Raw genomic sequence first — 21,274 nt, forward strand, 5'->3', positions numbered from 1 at the left:
GTGGTTTCAATTAGCGTAGTTGTTTGTTCCTTTAATTTGAATGTAAGCATTCAGAACGTTAAAATTAGTGGTAGGAATTTTCAATTAATGGAAAAATCTGACAAACTTTTAACTTTTCCACTAATTATACTTCAAAATTTGCGAGGAATGTCATTCTGGCCTTTGATTATCATCCGTTAAGAGAATATGTCATTAGAAATCAAAAGTTTATTATTTTATAAGCTAAATATCTTTCTCTATGGATACAAGCATATGATTACCGCAAGCTGTTGCCATATTTTATTAATTTTAATTGTTTTTTAGACATTGTGATTGAACATAAACTAAAAAGTATAAAGTGTAATTGAAACCATTAATTTATTCCACTAATTGCGAGGTTCTGAATGCAGCTTTAATAGTTGTGTCATGGAAAATATTAAAATTTATCATTAACTTTAAATAACTTTGAAACCAATAAATGTATCAAAAAATTGTAAGAGACCCTTTTTGTAGCGCTTTCAATTCTCTACAAGAATATGTATGTTTCGTCCAAACTAATCAGAAAACTCGTTCAAGAGTTAAAAAATTATAAAGTCGGGAAAAAATCCTCATGTTAATCAAATGAAAATTTCCTCTTAATATTAATATTAAAGAGCTTAAACTTTCACAGATTTTTTTTTCGGCATTTCCAACATTTTCGATATAATTAAGAAAAAAATATTTTTTTTTGAAACAGTTGTTATAAAAGTATTAATCCCCCACATAGGTATAGACGTTTTTTAGTCTAGTTATACATACAATTACCCATTATCTGTACTAGTAAAAAGCTAACGCAACCATTGCGGTTTTGTTTAAGATTCGCCCCAATAGTGCCAACCAAGCTAACGTGCGCGGTTTCGATAAGGTCCGGCTTGAGATGGAGAGCAGCTACATAGTACGGCACGCCGCAGCACATCCGGATCAGCGCGATCATCGATTAGCTGGGCCGCTACAGCACGCCGTCAATACAGCCAATAGACGCGCAACTGGCTCAGGTACACAACAGCTCTCCGCTCTCTCTCCTCTCTCATAACGCCACCATATCCGCAATCACCGCCAACACACTGCCACCCCCCGCACGCTGCGCCTGCTACCACATAGAAAACATGTTAGTTTCGTAATTTTAACTTCTCTTAACTAAGTATTAAGATATTCGGTTTAATTTATGGATCAAATATGTCAAAGTCTGTCTGTTTGATGAATCTTAAGTGTTGATATAAATTTAATAAAACTGATGGTTCACACAGACACACGTAACTTCCTAGCAGTTAGTTACTATAAGAAAAACTGTAGGATAAAACAGTTCATCTGTGGCCGAATATCAATCATGTTCTTCTGCTCATTACAAATTTTAAGTTTGAAGATATTCCTATTTATTTTTGGCCAAAGACTTAAGTTGAATAGAACTATGCAGAAGTCAGGAAAGTTTGACTAGTTTCTGGACAGACATCTCACTTGACTGTTAAACTAAACTGCTAGGAAAGTACATACTCTTCAGGGGCCATAATAAATCAATACAAATATTTGAATTATTGATGATACAACAGATAATTACTCAAATCTACCACAATACACCAAAATGATTTAGTTTAAACTATGGAAGCACATTCCGCTAAATATGTTAGAACTCTCAGCAGTCGATTACTATAATTTTAATCATAAAAGTTACAATCATGGGCTGATAAAATTAAGTATCTCGTGATAGATTTGAGTAATTTTCCAATACAATCAATGTGGCACTAATGAGGATTTCTTTTGACAAGCTTATAAATTCTGCCAACTCAAAAATATTGAAAGGATATTCACCAAACAAACAGACTTTTTTCAGATTTCACAACTAAGATTTCAATATAACAAATGGTGAAAATATATATTAAAATTTGATGTTCTTCTAAGTTTGGTTTGGTTTGTCAAAATGACTACCACTAATTTTAACGTTCTGAATGCTTACATTGAAATTAAAGGAACAACTTCTATGCTAATTGAAACCACTAATTGTAAGATTCTAAATAAAGCTACATATATAATAATCTAATATCTTAATCTTTACCAAATTAAGTTATATAATTTTATGCTTATTAAAATCATGTTTGTGAAATCCGACATCTTTTAATTGTTAAGACATGTTATAGCTATGTGAACTTAATAAAACAATCCCATATATTAGCCAGCAGATGTTTTATAGATACGTAATTGAAATATTAAATTTATACTACTAAATAATTAAGAACATCTGCTTGGATTGAAAATTCTAAATCACAAACTCAAATATCCCCTTATTGTAAGATATATTTCAGGACAAAAATGGATCATACTCCACTTCTACATAAAATATTAAACAATTATGTAAAAGAATTTTAAATTACAATTGAAAGTAGCATTCTACCTTTATAAATCAAAACAATTGAGAAAAATACAGAAAAACTAAAGCTAAGCCTATTACTTGACACAAAGGTAGCAGTAATTGTCAGTTTATAATATTTTAATACAAAGAATAATTAGAATAGTCATAGAATATTTTAATATAAGATACGTAGTTCTAGAAAAATAGGTACACATTATTACAATTGTTATTTGTAATACCACTTAAAAATCTTATATTAAAACTGACTTCATTACATAGAATACATATCTCAACCAAATTATTGATCAAATTAAATATGTAGCAAATCAATTAAAAAACACAATGAAAAGTTTACAAATTTGAGAAATGACTTTAGTTTCAATTGATGGAAAAAGTATTGTTAACTAAAGTACCTTTTCAGAGCAGGTGCCTACAGCATTACTCTACTCCAGTGCACCTTCCACTCTGCACAGTTCTGAAATAGAAAAAAATAGTATTTAATCTAAATTCACTCAGGGAAAATTATAAGTGTTTAATAGTAAATAAACTTACTAGCTTCTAGATCTAGATCTGGATTTGCTTCTTGATCTTGATCGAGCATTATCGCGAGATGGAGAACGAGAACCTCCCCTTGAACTTTTGCTTCCTGAACGGGAACGGCTTCTACTGGCAGATCTTCTTCCCCTTGACCTTGAACGACTTCCTCGGCGACCACGAGATCTAGAACTTTATGTGTTATTTGCTAATGTTTTGGAATTACTATAACACCAAACTTACCGTCTTCTACCTCCCCTGTACCGTCTATGTGGTGAAGTAGGTCTACCGTATCTTGCCATCTGAACTCTCAACTCCCTTCCATCTAACATGCGACCATCCATAGCTTCCAACGCATCCTCGGCATCTCTCTTGTCGAAAAATCTGCAAAAAAATGATGAGATATACACCGGAATGGGAGGCAGATGACAAAGCATATGGGTTAATGAACTCATTCCATATAGTTACCTAACAAAAGCAAATCCACGGCTTTCCCTTGTAAATCGATCCCTAGGAATATAAATATCTCCTACTTCTCCACATCGTTCGAAAACCCTCCTTAAATCATCGGGAGTGGTGCGATAAGTTAAATTATCAACTTTGAGAGACACCATGCCGTCAATACGGGGCGGAGGCCTACCGTAACTCATCTTGAAAAACTAAACGCTTTGTGTACACTATGAAAACTTCTTTCAACAAAACAGATAAGACTATAAATACAATAATAATTCAAATTATAATACACAATTAGCACACAGACACAATTTCAAGTCGTTAAAAAATGCTCTTCAACGATGGCGTCGCGTCGCTTGCTTCGAAAGAGAACTGTCAAAGGAACTGTCATTTATTTAAGTACAAATCAGGATGGCCAACGTTTGAAAACTAAATCAACTGAAAACTCGTTTTTAAACAAAATACCCTATAACAATTCAGGAGTAGAAACGTTTAAATAATTAACATTTACAAGCGCGGTAAATTTAAATAAAATAAATGATTAATAGAAAAGGTTATAGAAAATTTGTTAAGAATATAATTGTGTCAATTTTATGCACAATATAAGTAAGTATTAAATATGTTATTAAATTTTCTTTATAATTTTTTTATATTTTCATCTAAATTTTTTACACTATTTAGAATAGTGTAAAAAATGCGTTTTAGAATATATTATTAACATAATTTACTGTTTTATACAAAGATTTTATATTATGTTTTATACACCGAGCAAGAATAAAATGACCTTATATCTTGCAACAAATCTTTTTACGGGTTTATTAATGAGCATTAATTAAAAATAGGTACTTTAATAATAGCAGTTATGTTATTACATGGTAGGTGATGGTACCATTCAGATACAATTAAAATTCAACAATCCCATTTCATTTCACTAATATACAAAGTTAATAAAAATATTATTCATTTACTGTGAGTATCCGAGGTATTAATCTATACCTGGCTGGTACGAAAGACTTTGACAAATCATTTTCATTTTTTCCTCTAAATTAAAAGTATTTTTTTTTTGTAAATAGCCTTAATTCATATTGAAATGGGTTCAAAAGATGCAGAAGAATTCAGACAGGCTCTTCAGGATATCTCGCAATACATTCCTAGACTGCATAGCCCATTTGGTACCTTTCTCGTATATTTATAACAATGTTTATTTAGTTTTTATATATTTAGATAGAGTACGCTGTTCCGAATGGACTAGAAAACTATCATCTCTTTCTGATGATAATCTAGAATCTTGTAAAATAAAAAACGATTACGCACAATTCCTCAGAATCCAAGTTCGAAATCAGTGCTTACACGGGCCGTTTGAACATCCACCCTCTGATAAATTGCTACCGCCTTTAGCTGAGACTATAGGGAATATCATGAGTAGAGAGGTAAAAATATAAGATAATTTGTTTAACTTAAGCCCCATACTCACTATTCGTGTGATGCAGTTCGTCAATGCGCGGTGATTCGGCGGAATATCGGTTTTTGGGTGAACCATCAAAAGAATTATCATGAACACAATGGACGAATTTCCAAACAAACTAACGAATAGCATCGACGAACCTCATCAGCGAGTAGTGAGTATAGCGTTTTACGTGGTTTTACACAGTACATTATTAAATAACAACTATAGTTAACTTCAACCCCATTTTTCTTAATTCTCCGTGTTCTTAGCACAAAAAGTCTAAGTTTAAGAATCTCTAGTAAAACTACAGGGATATACAGGGTGTCCCAGGCTGAGCGTGCATTAGAAGTACAATAGTAGAAGAATCTAGAGAACCACAATATCTAGATCGGAGATTTTTTGCACATCATTTTCACAAAGAGATACATATATCGATTAAAAATATTTTCAATATGGCGGCACTTCCGGAAATACAGGAAGTTGCAGCAACTTTCTAATCTGTAAAATTCTACGAATATTGATGTTAAACACTCTATACCTAACATTAACCATTTTTGAGAAAAAAAAATAACATCTTTGGACGAAAAGAACTACCTGTCAAAAAAATGTGTATAGCCTAAAAGTAAAATTTAGTGATTACCACAGCCACCACAACAGCCACTGTGATATGAAGAGAAGACATGTGGCTATCTATTTTTATAATGGCGGTAGCTGTCATGGAATTGAGCGATTAAAAAATTACCATAATTCATTTTTTTCAAATGGGAACCCACTTTTTTATTTCACTAATGAAAATGTTTTTCAACTCGTTACTTTTTAACTATACTTGTTCCTATACATAAAATAAATCGTTTTTAAGTTATATTCAATTTGAAAACATATTTTTCTTGATTTTATCTAGATTCCTTTGACATTAAGTGTCAAACGGTCAGACAATTTATTTCCATCTGTCAGAAAACGAATTATTTGAATTTCCTATAGTATAAATACTGCCTGTAAGAGTTTAAAAAGTGTATTTATAAAAATAAATCTCGTATTTTCGCACTTAAGTGATATCTAAAGTTGATAATATAACAAGGATTATATTAATAATATTCAACATTATTTAATGATTGAAAAAAAAACAGCGCAAATTTGGCTCGGAAATGATGCTGCTTTTTAAACAAAGCGTCACAATATGACATGGCCAAATCTATTGTTTTACATCACTTGACATTTACTTGAACTTCACTAGTGGAATAAAAAAAGTGGGTTTCCATTTGAAAAAAAAAATGATTTATGCATGTTTTCTCTTTATGGCACAGTGGCTGTGGTAATCACTCAATTTGACGTTTAGGGTATACACATATTTTTGACAGGCAGTTTTTTTCGTTCAAAAATTTTAAATATTTTTTCCCAAAAATAGTCAATGTTAGATATAGAGTCTTTAATATAAAAAATCATAAAATTTTACAGAGAATTTAAGTATTTAATAAAAAATGGGGGCACTCATTTAAAATAAGAAAGTTGCTGTCAACTTCCGGTATTTCCGCCATATTGAAAATATTTTTAATCGATAGATCTCGTTGTGAAACTATTATGTGCAAAAAATCTCCCAGCTAGATGTTGTAGTTCCCTAGAAACTTCTAATGCACGCTCAGCCTGGGACACCATGTATAAATCTGTATTCTAATCTGATTATAATTTATCCACTAAAAAAAATTGTCAATTAACAAAATCATATTTTTTCAAGATACCCTTTCTTCCTAAAATGGGTCCAATAAATCCCGTATTACATCACAAGTCCCCTGATGGAAGAGCCTACGTCTCGGCAAGACAAATTCCCGGTGGTGGAGTGTTATGTTACATGGCTGTCAGTCCCGATGGTTTGGAATTCTAAACGCAAATGTCTTATTCTAATACAGATTTTTTTTATTTATATGCAGGATATAAGTATTTCTTAAATATATAAGTATGAGTACAATAGAAAATATACTTGCTAATTTATAATAACGAACATAAACATTAAATTCTATCTATATAGTTTTATAGTTTCTTTAATAAAATTATTATTACAAGTGTTTAATCGAAACTGATAAGCTCAGCAGTTTGAGTTTGCTCCACACTCTGTTGACCCTGAAGCGGAGGCGGTGGATTGTTTTGTCCTTGAGGGACATTGTGATTTGGAAATGGTACTTGCTGAAGACCTACGATGAGAATAAAAAAACACTGTATTTTTTAAAAATACCGGGTGCGTCTCAAAAGTGGTTTACCCCTATAACTTTATTATTTTTTCAGATAAAACAAGTTTTGGTACGTTAGTATGTAACATAAATTAGGACTGATTGACGTATTCAATTGTTTTTGGTCACTTCCTGTTTCACCAATGACTACTAAATGACTTTTGATTTTCAAATAGCACCCTCGGTATTTTTTTACTTTATTCACACTCTGAATAGAATGACATATCATATGTCAACTTTTGATAGTTTTCGCATATGGTTTATTTGAAATTGTAACATGAGGTTCATAACGACAATTTAACTGGAAATTCCAAGTGTGTGGTACCAAATTATTCGTAAAAAAATGCCTTTTCGAAATATGCTAATGAGCAAGTCTTGTTCCATTTGAAAAAAATTAGATATGATTAAAAATACGATTTGGGCATCTTGTAACCAGCCAGGACAAGACACGAAAAATATTAGACGCTCAAATCTATTTTTCCAAGGCTCCTTGATTAAAAATTAATGTTTTTAACACAGTCATAGTACTCTAGATTGATATTTAAATATGACTTTTTAAGTGAAAATGTCAAATGATATCTCAAATGATATGTACAAATGTCAAATAATATGTCATTCTATTCAGAGTGTCATTTTCGATTGAATATAGTAAACAAATACCGAGGATGCTATTTAAAAATCAAAAGTTGTACTCATTTCCAGTGAAACAGGAAGTGACCAGAAACAATCGAATATGTCAATCAATCCTAATTTATGTCACATACTAACATACCAAATCTCGTTTTTTTAATCCGAAAAATAATATGTCATTCTATTCAGAGTGTCATTTTCGATTGAATATAGTAAACAAATACCGAGGATGCTATTTAAAAATCAAAAGTTGTACTCATTTCCAGTGAAACAGGAAGTGACCAGAAACAATTGAATACGTCAATCAATCCTAATTTATGTCACATACTAACATACCAAATCTCGTTTTTTTAATCCGAAAAAATAAAAAAGTTATAGGGGGTGCGACACTTTTGAGACGCACCCGGTATAAGTTACTTTGTTCCCAATTTACCTTGTTGTTGAGGTATACCTGAAGACGGTGGCGCACTTTGTGGAATGCCATGATTTGGTCCAGGTACCATGGGTCCTCTTATCATTCCAGATGGTGGACTAAATGCTCCTCCTGATGGTGCAGAATTATTGGGTGGCATATTGGGCATCTGTGGTATGAATTGTTGTGGAGGCCCAATTTGAGGTGTTTGAGGAGGTCCGCCAGATCCTTGATTAGCATGTAATTCAAAAAAATTGCCAAAAAATAACTAATAGGACTTTTTTACCTCCTTGTAGAGTTGATGGAATTCCGGGAGGTGCAGAATTTGGAGCTTGGGGTAACATCTGTCCATACTGACCATAGTAATTCCCTACAGGTGGATTATTTGGCTGTTGAAATTGTTGGTTATGCACTGGCGAACCAATAAAACCAGCAAATTGTTGAGGACCCATTAAATACTGCTGCTTCTGTTGTTCCTGATAATAATCTTTATTCATTTACATTCAAAAGTATAAAAATTTTACAAAAAAATATGTCCCTGATCGATTTAATTGTATATTCTTCGGCTAGGCTGACTATATGATATGTCAGATGTTTTATACTATATGATATGTTGTCTGTTTTTTTTGTGAACATCTGTCTGAATATACTATATGCTCTGAGTATTTATAAAGATGATCTTAATAAAACCCTCAAAATATTTAGAAAAAACTCATGAACATCACCAATCAATATATAAATATGCTCACAAAATATCTTTTATAATATAATACATAAACTTACCTGTCTCATTTGCATCTCACGTTCCTGTTCCTGAATCCTTTGCAACGCCAGCTGTCTTTGATATTGCAAATATTCCTGCTTCTTCTTCCTCATTATTTCAAGCTTATGAGCCATCTGCAGTTGTCTTTGTCTCTCTGCTTCCTCTGCCTCTCTGCGCAGTCTATCTCTGTGTTCTTCGCGTAAAGCATCAAGGGCAGCTCTTGCATCTTTAACCTTATAACAGTAATGTTAAAATATATTTCCTGTTATTGTGTCATAAATTCTTACCTGGGTTAGCTTATCTTGTAACCTTTCGTAATACAACCTCCTGTCATCATGTTCTTGAATATACTTCAGCAATCTTGAATGTAAATTAGTAGTGTTCATAAACAACGTTTGAACGCTTGTATCATTAGCAATTGATCTGCCTCTGCTAGAATTACTCTTCATCCTATTAATAAATATTTCAACCTGAAAAATTAGAATTGCAGTTAATTTTTTTTGTCAAAAATGTCTATACCTATAATTTTTTTGTATTTTACAAAAGATATAATTACCTGGCTTTTAAGAGTCTTGACAAATTCTTCTAGATCACCATCAGTTACACCATTTTCCTTTATTCTAAATTTGGGTTCGTTACTTAAAATTGATGAGGCGGGGGATGGAGCTGAAGGGCTAGTAGGTCTGTAAATGGAAAAATAAACCGTTACAAATTGATACAGGGTGAACCAATCTTGGTTAGAAAATATGGGGATAATGATAGTGTATGTTTTATAAAATATTTTCACATACAGTGCCTGCTTCAAATGAGACGAATTTATTGTCAAAAAAGACAGGTAAAATTAGGTAGTGGAGTTTTTGCTTGTCTGAAAACTAGAAATTAAGTATACTATCAAAGTTGTGTGACTTAGTTTAGCTGGTAGATAAAAAATTAGAAACTAAGAAACTTTGTCCCCAAATAACTATTTAAAATTTTACATAACAGCACTTTTTGATTTTTTTTAATAGAAACAGGTAAACAAGGTCGCGCAACTAGGACGATACAAAGTGTTTCAAATATATTTTTATAATACAGGTTCAGTTTGTCGACATTTTAAAGCATCCTGTATTATAAACCAATTAATTTATATTTTTTAATTGTAAATATTTCATAATAGTGTATTTATTAAAAACTACGTCTAGATATGATTAAAAATACGATTTGGGCATTAAAACCACTATTAAGCATGATATTTTAAGCTTGGACCAAAACAAGATTGAACAGTTTCAAATATACAGGGTGGTCCGAACTGTATTCCGGAAACTTCGCCAGCATAGTGATGGGTTGTTATTTAACTATCTGTTATTTTATAACAATTATTTAGAAATAACATAACGCAACCGTTACTACTTCTAAAAAATAACAGATATAAAATAACGACACGTAGAGATCGGCCGCTCGTGAAACGAAAAACGAAGTCGGCGCTCTGCACCGCCCCGAAATTCTATGCTGCTCGAAGCAATTCCAAAAAACAACTAGTATGGATGGAAAACATGTTATTTCGTCAACCATCGATACATGCGGCGAGACAACGGACAACGGAGTGGGGAATGCGCTAGGGCGAACGTAGCTGCTTCGGTCGATCCCGTCAACGGTCGTATTGGGCTTACAACAGCTTAAAAATAATAGGATATAAAGGTCGATTTATAAACTCTACAGTTGGCCCCTTCTCATAATATAGTCCTCCCATTACCCCACCCCCCCTTTTTCTTCCCCACATACTAGCAGGAATAATAGCTGACCATTCTTCGGCGGCTGATTCCTCGGAGGTGGACTTTTTTTAGTGGGTATCAACACGAGTCCCACACTGTCTAGGGGTTATTTCTATGACCATCTCTCTCGAGATGGTCATGGAAATGATCACTATTCGTCTATAAAAGATTTTTCAACCACCCCCTCACCAAAAAAAAAAAAAAAAAAATCTACAGTTGGCTTTGGATTTGGCGTTGGCTTTGGATTTGCCGTCGACCGTTCGTAGCGCCGCAAAATCGCATTTATAAACTCGACGGTTAACAGTTGGCTTTGGCCGTTTTGGGCAGATCTAACCTTACATTTTTGTTTACTTTTTACTTGAGAGTAGCAGAGTCTATAGTGCGTTTTTAGAGACGAAAGTGTTTAAAGTTTTGGTTTTTTGTTCGAGATTTTTAATTATGGATTTGGAAAGTAATGGTCTTGATGAAATTACCCTATTAGGGTTATTGGGAGTGACCATAAATTTGGAATTCCCATACTTCAAAACTAGATGTAAACAAAGCATCACGTGATCGCTCTTTACTATTCTATTGGCTGTAACGTCATTTGCTACGTGGTGCTACGGACCGCGAACCGCCTCGAACGGTAAAAAGTTAAACATAATTCAAGTCCGACGGCAACCGGGCGCCAAAGCCAACCGTGTTTATAAATGCTCTTATGGTAATATACAGTTTTAGAATTGGGCGGCGGCGCCAAAGCCAAAGCCAAATCCAACTGTGAGTTTATATATCCTACTTAAAAGAAGCAGGTTTTTTGAAACAGTTGCGGGCATAACGCCTGGCGGTCGAGATAACAGGAGTGGGAAAGAAAGGCTGCTGCATCGGTCGATTGTCGATGGAAGTTCGAAACAGGTTGGAGAATAACGCATCAGTTGTTTTAGATACATTGATTTTCAACCTGTTACGAGCATAACCGGCGGAGGTCGAGATATTATGACGCTGTATGTTTCAGTACGTTATTAAGTTTCAATATTTAGGTATTTATTTATTCTGAAAAATTTTCAGAATAATATTTTAAGATTTTTTAAAAATGTATACAGGGTGTTTTGAAAAATCTGGTCATTGATTAATCACGATCCTGCTTAAAGCCCTTGACGTAAAAAGCTGATTTTTGGAAAACGGATTGACTTCAGGGTGTAGAGGTTCGATAAGAAGGGATTTTTCGAAACTCGAATTCTAAGGGGGTGAAACCACCCTCAGATATTAGAATATTTTTTATTTAAAAACCGGTGAGTTTTTCGGAAAAACTCTTAAACACGTATATTTTATTTCGTTGTTTTACATATTTTAAGATTTTTTAAAAATATATACAGGGTGTTTCATAAAATGTGACCATTGAGTAATCACGATTCTGCTTAAACTGCTTGACGTTTAAAGCTGATTTTTGGCAAACGGATTGACTGTGGGGTTGAGGTTCGATAAGGAGGGGTTTCTCGAATCTTAAATTCCAAGAGGGTGAAAACGCCCCTCAAATATTATAATATTTGTTATTTAAAAAACGGTTAGTCTTTCGGGAAAACGCTTGGACACGCATAATTTATTTTGTTTTTTTACATATTTTGAAATTGTTTAAAAAATAATACAGGGTGTTCCAAAAAGTTGAGTAATTGATTAACCACGATTCTGCTTAAACTGCTCGACGTTTAAAGCTTATTTTTGGCAAATGTGAGAAAATTTTATCCAGTTTGTATGTTAATATAAATTCTTACTTTGCTTTATCATCACCATTACAAATTATTAATTCGACGCGAACGGAGTCGCGGGTATACGCTAGTTTAAGTGTAAAATTAATTCGAACTCTAGTGTGCAGTTGGTTTACTTTTGAAGAATATACTACACATTTTCTTATATTGCTGTTTTTTAACCGCAAATGGTAAAATTATAACTAAGAGCTTCTCACCCGTCGAGTGAGATGCACCCTGTACACTGCTACGCAATTCAGGATCTACGCCGATCGAGGGGCAAGGCGTAGGTAGATCGGAATGTATACGTATAGACGAGTGGCGGAATTTTGGCTTTTTTATATCGCAATTTGTAAACAGCGCTTATTTGTAAACAACGACCGTTTTTAGAGAGGTATTTTAGATAACAATCGATATTTAGAAATGTTTTGACACCCTGGAAATACTACCACCGAGCATGTCATTGTTGCAACTTGCAACTGCGTTAATACGCCTGGCGGTGACCACCTCATACTCTTTCATATATTTAGCAATAAAATAAAGAAACCTGTTATTTTTAAGCTGTTATTTTAAGCTGTTTTTTATAAATAACTATAACAGTTTCAACTGTTATCTAAAAATAATAGTTTTGCCCATCACTACGCCAGCATATTCTGCAGATAAAAATAAGTAAAAAAGTTTGTATAAATGTATACCCGAAAATGCTTAGTTTCGGAGATAGAGGGTGTTGAAGTTTCATTTTTATTTTGATTCAACAAATCAATTTTATTTTATCAAAAAAAATTAAACAAATATCCATTTTAAATACACAGATTACTCAACAAATCATAAAGCGTGATGATATATAAGGTGTTCCATTTGTAATAACAGACAAAAAAATTATATCTATTTTTGACTCATTCTGTATACAGAAAAAATTCGACACCCTGTATAATATAATGTTTATTATAAATATAAACTATTATATGTTTATTAATATAGACTATATTATACCCTTATAATAAGTTTATACATTTAATATAGACTTACCTTTCTGTTGTATCTTGAGATTGTACTGATTCCCAATAAGAACGATTCAGATAACGATCTAGTTCTGGATTAGTAGTTTCCTCTTGTGGAGATGGACTACGGTTTACTACAGGCTCAGCTGTAAGAATACATTTAAAATTTATATTTTTAATTAAATTTCTTTTTGGAATAAGAACTTTTCTTACATTTTTTTGTGGGATTAAGCAAAGCATTAGTAGCTCTCAATTTTTCTTTTTCCTTGGCTTCAGCCTCTGACTGGCTTAATGCCAGAGCCAATTGAAGTTCTTCTTCTTCTCTAAGCTCATCCTCACTTTTTCTTGGTGGTTCCTATTAAATATATTATGGGATGGATTATTTAAATTAATATTGCATTTATATCTTTATAGCACCTGACTTTGTTGAGCTAAAGAACTTTTAAGGTATTCTGCAGGCAACTCTGTTTCTGTTTTTGGCGTTTTTGCTCCTGTCGATGGCTTATTAGCTGTATCAAAACAGGTATCACATACCCTAACCTAAAGTTCAAAGAAAAAAAAATAAAAATTAGATTAGTTTTATGTATAAATATATATTATAATAAATACCTCTTTCTCAATACCATACTTTGGTAAAGTTGTTGTCTTAGAAGTACAAGAAGCACAAAAAACTTGTCCACATGCCCTAATATCAAGAATAAGTATGCATTTTTCAGAATAGACATTTGAATGTAATATTTTTATTAATATAGTTATACCTGCAATGATGTTTTCTTTGAATCATACTGAACTGAACACGACAGCGATGGCATACATCCCCATCTGCCCACTCTGGGGCTGTATCTGCAGCAAACATAGCATCAGATTCACGCAAAACTGGAAATTTATAACCTTCTGCTTTCATCAAGTTCATCAAATCCTAAAATAAAAGCACTATATTTAACGTTAAATCTTAGATATGACTTAAAAATTTAGCAGTCAATTGGGGTTACTTACTGTTGTATAATCAGGAAACATATTCATATTGGCATAAGGTACCAAAAAATATTTTAATTACAATATTCTTTGAAGGTACTAAGATTCTATATAAAAATTACTTGATCAGTAAATGAGTATAAAAAGGTCATGTAATTGTTGACTCATTCTAACTGATAAGAAAAGTCTACCAATCTCTTTATCAATAACAATGTTTATCATAATTTTAAAATAAATACCTTTAAATTTCCATGCTTTGGATTCTTCCTAAATGCAAAGCTCCAAACCTGAATAAGTTCCAATAACTTTTGACGAACATTATCGTGAGTGGTGGTTTTGACTAATTCATGGAGAAATTCACAATATGCTTTTGAAGTAAGCTCTTCGTGTACAATTGTTCCTAATATAAATTTAATATTACATTTAAAACTACAAATCTATACTTTGCACTATCTTACCACAATTTTTGACAATACTTTCTAGTACTAACAAGGCATAGAAAGTTGAATGCGGATTGGTTGCACAAAGTTTCTTCTTAATAGAATTTAATGCGTTTTTGGGCCTAAAATAGCATATAACCATTAGGCCATATTAAACAAAAATTGAAATAAACATATATTTATCATTTACTCACTGCACATCATTCTGTCGAATAAGATCACAAATTTGAATTATTGTAGGCCAGTCAGGCTCCATTAACAAATGACTCGTTGCTTTATCTACAATAAACGTTATAAATTGCAAAAATACAAAAGACATCCATAAAAGAGGCGTTTTCAAGATGATTGATATTACGATCTTACCCAAAAGTTTTTCAAATCCTGCTGTGCGAAACATTTTTGTTCTGTAATTAAAACCGTAAACTAATTGTATTAAAAACAAAAGACTTAAGGGACATGAAAATATGAAAAGCGGACAAACCAAAGTATAAACGTTTTCTGCACAGGTTTTCTGAGTGATCTGGAGTGATGAAAATTGTGAAAATTATTGAGATTTACAATCAGATGATTTTGACAACAGTAGATGATAAATTGCAATAAATTGATAAATTGTGATGATAAATGTCATATTCTCTTCTTTTCATTTTTCTGTTTGTAATCAGGCAGGAACTCCAGACCATAACTCCAGACTGCTCAGACGTGTCGGGCGTGACCTACGTAAATAAATACTCCAGGGATGGGCAGGGAAAAGTTTATTTTTACAACACTTTTTTTTATTTGATTTATTCGTTTTTTATGTGAAATTCAGGTAATGGTGTGGATCCGGTGGCTGACCTTGAAACGAGTCTTTGCTGCATATAGTCACAGACACTACGCGTGCGCATATCTTCGATGTTGCCAGATTGCAAGTTATTTTGGAATTATTTTCAGTAGAAAACAAATATGTGCTTTTCAGTGTTTTTTTGTCAATATATACCGTATAATCGAAAAAACGGTGTTAAGTTGGCTGAGAAATGACGATTGAGGACATTTCCCATATAAAATGACAGCGATCTTCATTACATAGTCATCGCTGACGCTATTTTTTTCAATCATAGTACGCGGTATATTATTTATATTATTATTTTAATATTTCGCACAACACGTGAACGCTTATTATGTATTTTCATAGTCAATAAAATTAAATAGAAATAAAACTCTAGATTCCTATAATTAATCTAATTGCTCTAGATTATTGTGCTACGTTTAAAAAGGGCTTTATTAAAAATTCGGGAAATTAAAAGGGACGTGTCCAAGTTTTTTCTTTTTTTTTATTTTTAAATGCTGTAGCTCCATGTCATGTTCATAATAGTTTTTTTTTAACATTCCATCAAAACTACGGAGACCTTAAAAGGCCTTTTAGCCTCCGTAATTAAAATTGTAGAATCAGCTTCAGCAACATTAACATGAGTTAATTTTTCTGCTACCTTAAGATTTCTCTATTCTTACACCTAATTTATGCGATTTTCTTAGCATATATGATTTATAAACCATATTTTTCCTAATGGAAGGATGTGGATGGATAGGATATGCAAAATTAAGATATTTTAACATTTATTTTCCAGACAAAGCTTAATATAGTATTAAGATTAAGACATAACAAATATTATAAGAAAGATCTAGATCTAGATCTAAAAAATATAAATCACAAACTAACTAAGTCTTAATTTGGTTTTGTATAAACACAGGTATAAAACTAATAAGATCAAAACTCAACCTTCACCATATTGTCAAGATTCGGCATTATAGGAAACAAGAAATTACAGTAAATTAAGAAAATAATATCAAAGTACACGATATTAAATACTGTAATGTATTTTACGACACAAACCATCTCCCTTCTAAAGAGAAAAAGATAAAACATAAAGCTCATTTTACTCTTATCACCACACTCTTCGATAAAATATATGTCTAAAATTGCTAGTAATCCACTAACTTGATATTTTTAAGAAATTATGATACAAACATTATAATCAAAGTATATTATATTAGTAACATTATAAGTAAAATGTTACCTCTATCTCCCATTGACGTGTATTGTTCTATGACTCGTCATGGTAGTACTTCAATACATCAATACATATAATCAAAACTATTGTTGCCTGTAAATAACTAGAAATTAAATAACTTGAAAGAAATAAAATAATTCTAATAAATTTAAAACCATTAAGAAAAAATCCGTAAATGATAGTTTTTAATTCTAATGTAAATATAATATATAAATAAATGTTATTATTATTACAATTTTATATATTCATACTTTCATTTCACAATCTTCATTGTCCTTCTTACCTTAATTTTTGATATCAAGATAAATCTGAAATTATAAAATTAATTATAGATTTTGTATTATTAAAACATTTGTTTTTAACTAAAAATAATTCGAAAATAACAAATACGTTTAAAATAATAGTATTTATTTAAAAGTATTTGGAAAATAAACTTCAATTTGGCAACATCGACGATGTGCGCTTGCGTAGTATCGATGATCAACTGCAGCAAATATGGGCTTCAAGGTCAGCCACCGGATCCACACCTTTACCGAAATTCAAATAGTACATATCTGTTAATGACGGTTGAAAGATAAAAAAGCGCGGTCAAAACTTTTTGGTCATCTTTTAATACCTGTGTTCATAGAGTTAAACCTGTATTGGTATACCCCTGTATTTATTTATTTTATGGAGAGACAAAAATTTAAATTAAAATAAAAAAGTAGGTTGGAAAGTTAACGAAATATAATTTTATTTGTCTTTTTATAAGCTTATATATTTTTATGTGCAATTGTACATTAAATCGGTTAAATAAGTAAATAAAAATTATCCATCCTTGATTCTAATCATATTTCTGACATTTTAACGGTTTATGAGATTTGGTTGATCTTAGTCTGGCTGAATGCTATAATGACAAGTAGCCATATCTCTGAATAAGAAGAAAAGATGCGGCATTTTTTTGGGGATTCACCGCATGTTGTATGATGTTCTATATCACCCAGAGATATAACTACCTCTATATCTTTAACGTTACCGCATTTCGGTTCATGATTTTATTTCTTTATCTAGGGCCAATATGGGGCTAATCTAGGGTACCCACAGAGGGTACCTAAAAAACACGATACACGCTAAAAAACAAGAATGGTATTGATCTTCTTTCCATTTCGTTATTTCTGTCATGAAATAAATAGTTTTATATTTATAATTATTATATAATAAAAAAGAAGAAGCTTAAGCAACCTTAATAGATAAAAGGTTTTTATATGAGACAACAAAATATAGATACATACCATATAATTTTCAAATTACTTTTTGGGATATAAATAAAAGCAAATAATGGCTTGTTTACTTTTTATTTGACCTTACACACATTTTTTTATCTTCCATCAAATAGAATGGGGGTGATCTTCTAAAATATGGTTGTATAATATCCTTGTTTATATACAAGGATAATATTAAAACAGTTTAAAAGTTGCGTTAATATCCGTTGGTTTGTTACGATTAATATAATATTAAAGAGTTACTTCAGGCTTCAGGTAATGTAGAATAAAAACTCAAAAGTGCCAGTAAGGTCATACGGCAAAGATATCCAAAAGGATCCAATCATCCAACCATGTATCCAACTTAAGTATCATTCTCTATACTTATGTTAGTTTGGAATTTAGAAATAATATTGGAGGGAATTTCTCCTATGCTTTGTCGAGGTGTAAAGTCCAGCCTTAGATGTGATGAAACTTCTACAAAAAACGTGAATCATTAAGGTGGGTATTCACTTGCAACAAAACACTCCGAACGAAACAAACGCGCCGCGCGCGCTGTAACAAGTTTGTGTAGTCAGTACGTTGCGCCGAACCGAATCGAACGCGCCAAACATTTTCCGAAGCTTGTTGGTAAACGGGATTTGCTCAAAAGAATTTGTTCGTTGACCGGTGTTCAGTAACTACGGCAGTTTTGAACGTTCGTTGTGTTTGGGGTGTTTTTAAACTGTACCTAGCTATGGAGTGGAACAGAGAAAAGTGTTTAGAGTTAATTGACGAGTTTGAAAGGCCGGCCTATTTTATTAAATTAATAATTAATTACTAAATTAATTAAATTCTTCTTATGCATATAATCTAGGTCACTAAGTAAGGCCATATTATATTGACAGCGCAAAAAGAGGCGTCTTGCCCACATTTTTCGTCCTTTCCTTTTTTACTCGTTTTTGTTATCCGCTAATGCCTCTATAATTAAAAAAGCACCAGCGGCTATGGTAATATCTAATATCAGATGCATCCTTATCGACAAACACACCAACACTGATTCACACACTGATTACTGGTGGGAACGCAGCGAACACCGCAAACAGGCGGAACGCTCCGCGCAAAATGTTTTGTTGCAGGTCGTTCAGAGCGCTCCCTTTTGTTGCAGATTGTTTGGAGTGCGCGGCGCGTTTGGTTTGTTCGGAGTGTTTTGTTGCAAGTGAATACGCACCTTTACATTTCATTTATTTAAAACTTAATCTATACGAAGTCTTCCGAATTGCTTATATTAAAAACAGGAGCGGATACAGGAATTTATTTTAGGGGGGACCCAAAATAAAATAAAAAGTAATGTAGAATATGCTTTTTAGGGCGCCGTTTTTTACCCAAAAGCCTAATATTTAACACAATTTACAGGTTTCAGGGGGGGCCCGGACCCCATGCCCCCCTCTGTATCCGCTATTGATTAAAAATATCACCAGTATCTAAAAGCCCCCATATACCAGACAATTTGGCCTGCGGATTTGCTGTGCGGATTTGGTCTGCGGATATAGTGTCACGTACCAAAACTCTCATATTTTGGTCTGCGGCCTGCCGATTAGACCTTTGCCCAATTATACAGGGTGTCCCAATATTCCGTGAACATAGAATTACTACGTATTTTTGGAATCAAAATAAGTTTCATTGGTCACAATTTACCTCTATACAAAAGTGCCTTCGTTTGTCGGCTAGCTTCTTCAAATTTTAAAAAATAAACACATTTTTTCAGATATTTTAAGAACCGTTATTCCACTTTGAATGAAATTTTGGGTGTCTATGTTTTGCTAAGTGTTTTAACATTTGATTTTCTCAAAAATCAAGAAAAAGTACGGGAAGGGTGAAAACCAGGGTTGGCATGATTTAAATCAAATGATTTAAATCATGATTTAAATCGTGATTTAAATCAAGTGATTTTTTAAATTTTAATCATGTGATTTAAATCAAAAAATAAATTTTATTGAAACTTTATAATATAAATCTGTGATATAAATCAAAAAATAACTGTAAAAGTTATCAAAATCTGTCTTAGAAAACTATAAAAAAATATTTCGATAACAGATATAACAGATAATAAATCGAAAAATAATTTTAAATTTTATAAAACTGTATAAAAATACCTAGTCATCAATTTAAATGTTGAACCGATTTTTGAAGTAATTTCGTGTGAATCCATAAGATCGCTAAACGCAGGGATTTATTTTAAAATTTATGTACCTATTATAAGTGACAAAAATTCGCTGTTCAAATACATATCATTCGCAGACTGGTGCAGAACTAGGTTCTTCTGATATAGAGACTTTTATTTTTTTTTTGAAACGTCGGTATGTTTCCAAATTCTTACCGACATTTTGATTTGCAGTAAGTACTTTACACTTTGACAGATAATACTAATTCATAGACAAACAATACTAATTTCATTCTCGACTTAAGACTATTTCCGAACAATAGTGTATTGTTTTATTAAGAGTAGAAATTATACTTTTTTTGACGATGCTGTAAATTTTGAGGACCATCGTAAAGCTATTCCGACGTTACAAGGAGGCACAAAAAGTACATTTTTGCTTCGAATAAAACACCATTTTTTTAAAACATTACAAATAATTTTTTAATCAATTTCAAACATTGCAACTAATACAAACAGTAATCGAGAAACAATTTGTACACTCGTTGAATTTGACACCTAATATTAGTTTAATAATATATATTTTTGCACTTTTGTGCTTAGGCGTAACAGTGCTTTACTTTTATGCCTAGCCGTTAAAATGACAAAAATTAATACTTTTGAGACGTTTGAAAAAAAATCCTTTTGATCTGAAGGAAGCGACTTTTTTTGCGGAATATATTGGTGACCGATTTGGGAAAATGACACGCGCCGTAGTATTGTTAATGTTATCGGTATAGCTCAGAGTTATAAAGATTTAGCCATTTAGGATAGGACTTTAAATGGAAATAAGTCCTAGTCATTTGGAAATCCGATTTAAATCTTGTTTTGAATTAAAATCAAAAAAATCTCATTTAAAACAGAAAAATCCGATTTAAATAAAAAAAAATCTGATTTTTTTATTTTTTTTAAAAAAATCATGATTTTTTCCAACCCTGGTGAAAACTACCCCCACCCCTACATAAATTTTAGTATAAATATTTTCCAACTCAACCTACAACCGATTTTTTTTCCTTAAAATGGTCCTTCTAGTATTAACTACATTTTTTTCTTTCGTAAAAAAACGCCACGGCGCATACTTTTTCAAGAAATTTT

The 21,274-nt window shown here is 32.1% G+C and overlaps 4 protein-coding genes across 11 annotated transcripts in view; 1 reads left to right on the top strand and 3 right to left on the bottom strand.

The window, feature by feature from the left end:
• Positions 1-294: 294 nt before the first annotated feature.
• Positions 295-3,780, bottom strand: LOC115879072 (serine/arginine-rich splicing factor 2). 4 transcript variants are annotated; one of them, XR_004049660.1, is made up of 5 exons: positions 3,365-3,780; positions 3,140-3,280; positions 2,915-3,088; positions 2,776-2,837; positions 295-1,105 (listed from the first exon to the last, which is right to left on the bottom strand). XR_004049660.1 is itself a non-coding variant. In XM_030895717.1 (4 exons), coding segments are annotated over exons 1-4 (492 nt in total). In that variant the 5' UTR covers positions 3,547-3,780; the 3' UTR covers positions 2,178-2,836. The 4 variants fall into 4 exon arrangements, 2 of the variants coding, with proteins under 2 accessions (XP_030751577.1, XP_030751576.1); XR_004049659.1 differs by having other exon boundaries at positions 295-1,108; XM_030895717.1 differs by lacking the exon at positions 295-1,105 and having other exon boundaries at positions 2,178-2,837; positions 2,915-3,082.
• Positions 3,781-4,332: 552 nt separating this feature from the next.
• Positions 4,333-6,818, top strand: LOC115879075. Its single transcript, XM_030895721.1, has 3 exons — positions 4,333-4,521; positions 4,574-4,779; positions 6,529-6,818. The coding sequence occupies exons 1-3, from the start codon at positions 4,440-4,442 to the stop codon at positions 6,673-6,675; spliced, it is 435 nt and encodes a 144-aa protein (XP_030751581.1). The 5' UTR covers positions 4,333-4,439; the 3' UTR covers positions 6,676-6,818.
• Positions 6,687-15,325, bottom strand: LOC115879074 (hepatocyte growth factor-regulated tyrosine kinase substrate). 3 transcript variants are annotated; one of them, XM_030895719.1, is made up of 15 exons: positions 15,075-15,325; positions 14,906-14,990; positions 14,730-14,833; positions 14,511-14,671; positions 14,055-14,215; positions 13,906-13,981; positions 13,714-13,836; positions 13,510-13,651; positions 13,325-13,442; positions 9,380-9,506; positions 9,111-9,293; positions 8,844-9,056; positions 8,347-8,536; positions 8,100-8,288; positions 6,687-6,982 (listed from the first exon to the last, which is right to left on the bottom strand). In XM_030895719.1, the coding sequence occupies exons 1-15, from the start codon at positions 15,106-15,108 to the stop codon at positions 6,858-6,860; spliced, it is 2,031 nt and encodes a 676-aa protein (XP_030751579.1). In that variant the 5' UTR covers positions 15,109-15,325; the 3' UTR covers positions 6,687-6,857. The 3 variants fall into 3 exon arrangements, with proteins under 3 accessions (XP_030751579.1, XP_030751578.1, XP_030751580.1); XM_030895718.1 differs by having other exon boundaries at positions 8,082-8,288; XM_030895720.1 differs by lacking the exons at positions 14,511-14,671; positions 14,730-14,833; positions 14,906-14,990; positions 15,075-15,325 and adding an exon at positions 14,293-14,439 and having other exon boundaries at positions 6,817-6,982; positions 8,082-8,288.
• Positions 15,326-18,080: 2,755 nt separating this feature from the next.
• The window catches only part of LOC115879161 (ATP-sensitive inward rectifier potassium channel 1-like), a 29,786-nt gene continuing 26,592 nt past the window's right edge, over positions 18,081-21,274 (bottom strand). For all 3 annotated transcript variants that reach the window (XM_030895846.1, XM_030895847.1, XM_030895845.1), the window contains exon 6: positions 18,081-18,477. In XM_030895846.1, coding sequence (XP_030751706.1) covers positions 18,365-18,477 — 113 coding nt within the window. In that variant the 3' untranslated portion in view covers positions 18,081-18,364. The remainder of the gene's footprint in view (positions 18,478-21,274) is intronic.

The sequence above is a fragment of the Sitophilus oryzae genome, unplaced genomic scaffold, assembly GCF_002938485.1.
Source record: "Sitophilus oryzae breed Bouriz unplaced genomic scaffold, Soryzae_2.0 scaffold_1576_pilon_pilon, whole genome shotgun sequence".
NCBI classification, from domain to species: domain Eukaryota; kingdom Metazoa; phylum Arthropoda; class Insecta; order Coleoptera; family Curculionidae; genus Sitophilus; species Sitophilus oryzae.

Excerpts from the sequence above, each read along its gene's own strand:
- LOC115879072 (XM_030895716.1), bottom strand. The coding sequence starts at position 3,546 with ATGAGTTACGGTAGGCCTCCGCCCCGTATTGACGGCATGGTGTCTCTC. Across the intron at positions 3,281-3,364 it reads CGTGGATTTGCTTTTGTTAG|ATTTTTCGACAAGAGAGATG; the intron begins GTAACTATATGG and ends ATTTTTTTGCAG. Across the intron at positions 3,089-3,139 it reads TACAGGGGAGGTAGAAGACG|TTCTAGATCTCGTGGTCGCC; the intron begins GTAAGTTTGGTG and ends TAACACATAAAG.
- LOC115879075 (XM_030895721.1), top strand. The coding sequence starts at position 4,440 with ATGGGTTCAAAAGATGCAGAAGAATTCAGACAGGCTCTTCAGGATATC. Across the intron at positions 4,522-4,573 it reads TAGACTGCATAGCCCATTTG|ATAGAGTACGCTGTTCCGAA; the intron begins GTACCTTTCTCG and ends TTATATATTTAG. Across the intron at positions 4,780-6,528 it reads GGAATATCATGAGTAGAGAG|ATACCCTTTCTTCCTAAAAT; the intron begins GTAAAAATATAA and ends TATTTTTTCAAG.
- LOC115879074 (XM_030895718.1), bottom strand. The coding sequence starts at position 15,108 with ATGTTTCGCACAGCAGGATTTGAAAAACTTTTGG. Across the intron at positions 14,991-15,074 it reads AGGATTTGAAAAACTTTTGG|ATAAAGCAACGAGTCATTTG; the intron begins GTAAGATCGTAA and ends CGTTTATTGTAG. Across the intron at positions 14,834-14,905 it reads ATTCGACAGAATGATGTGCA|GCCCAAAAACGCATTAAATT; the intron begins GTGAGTAAATGA and ends ATGCTATTTTAG.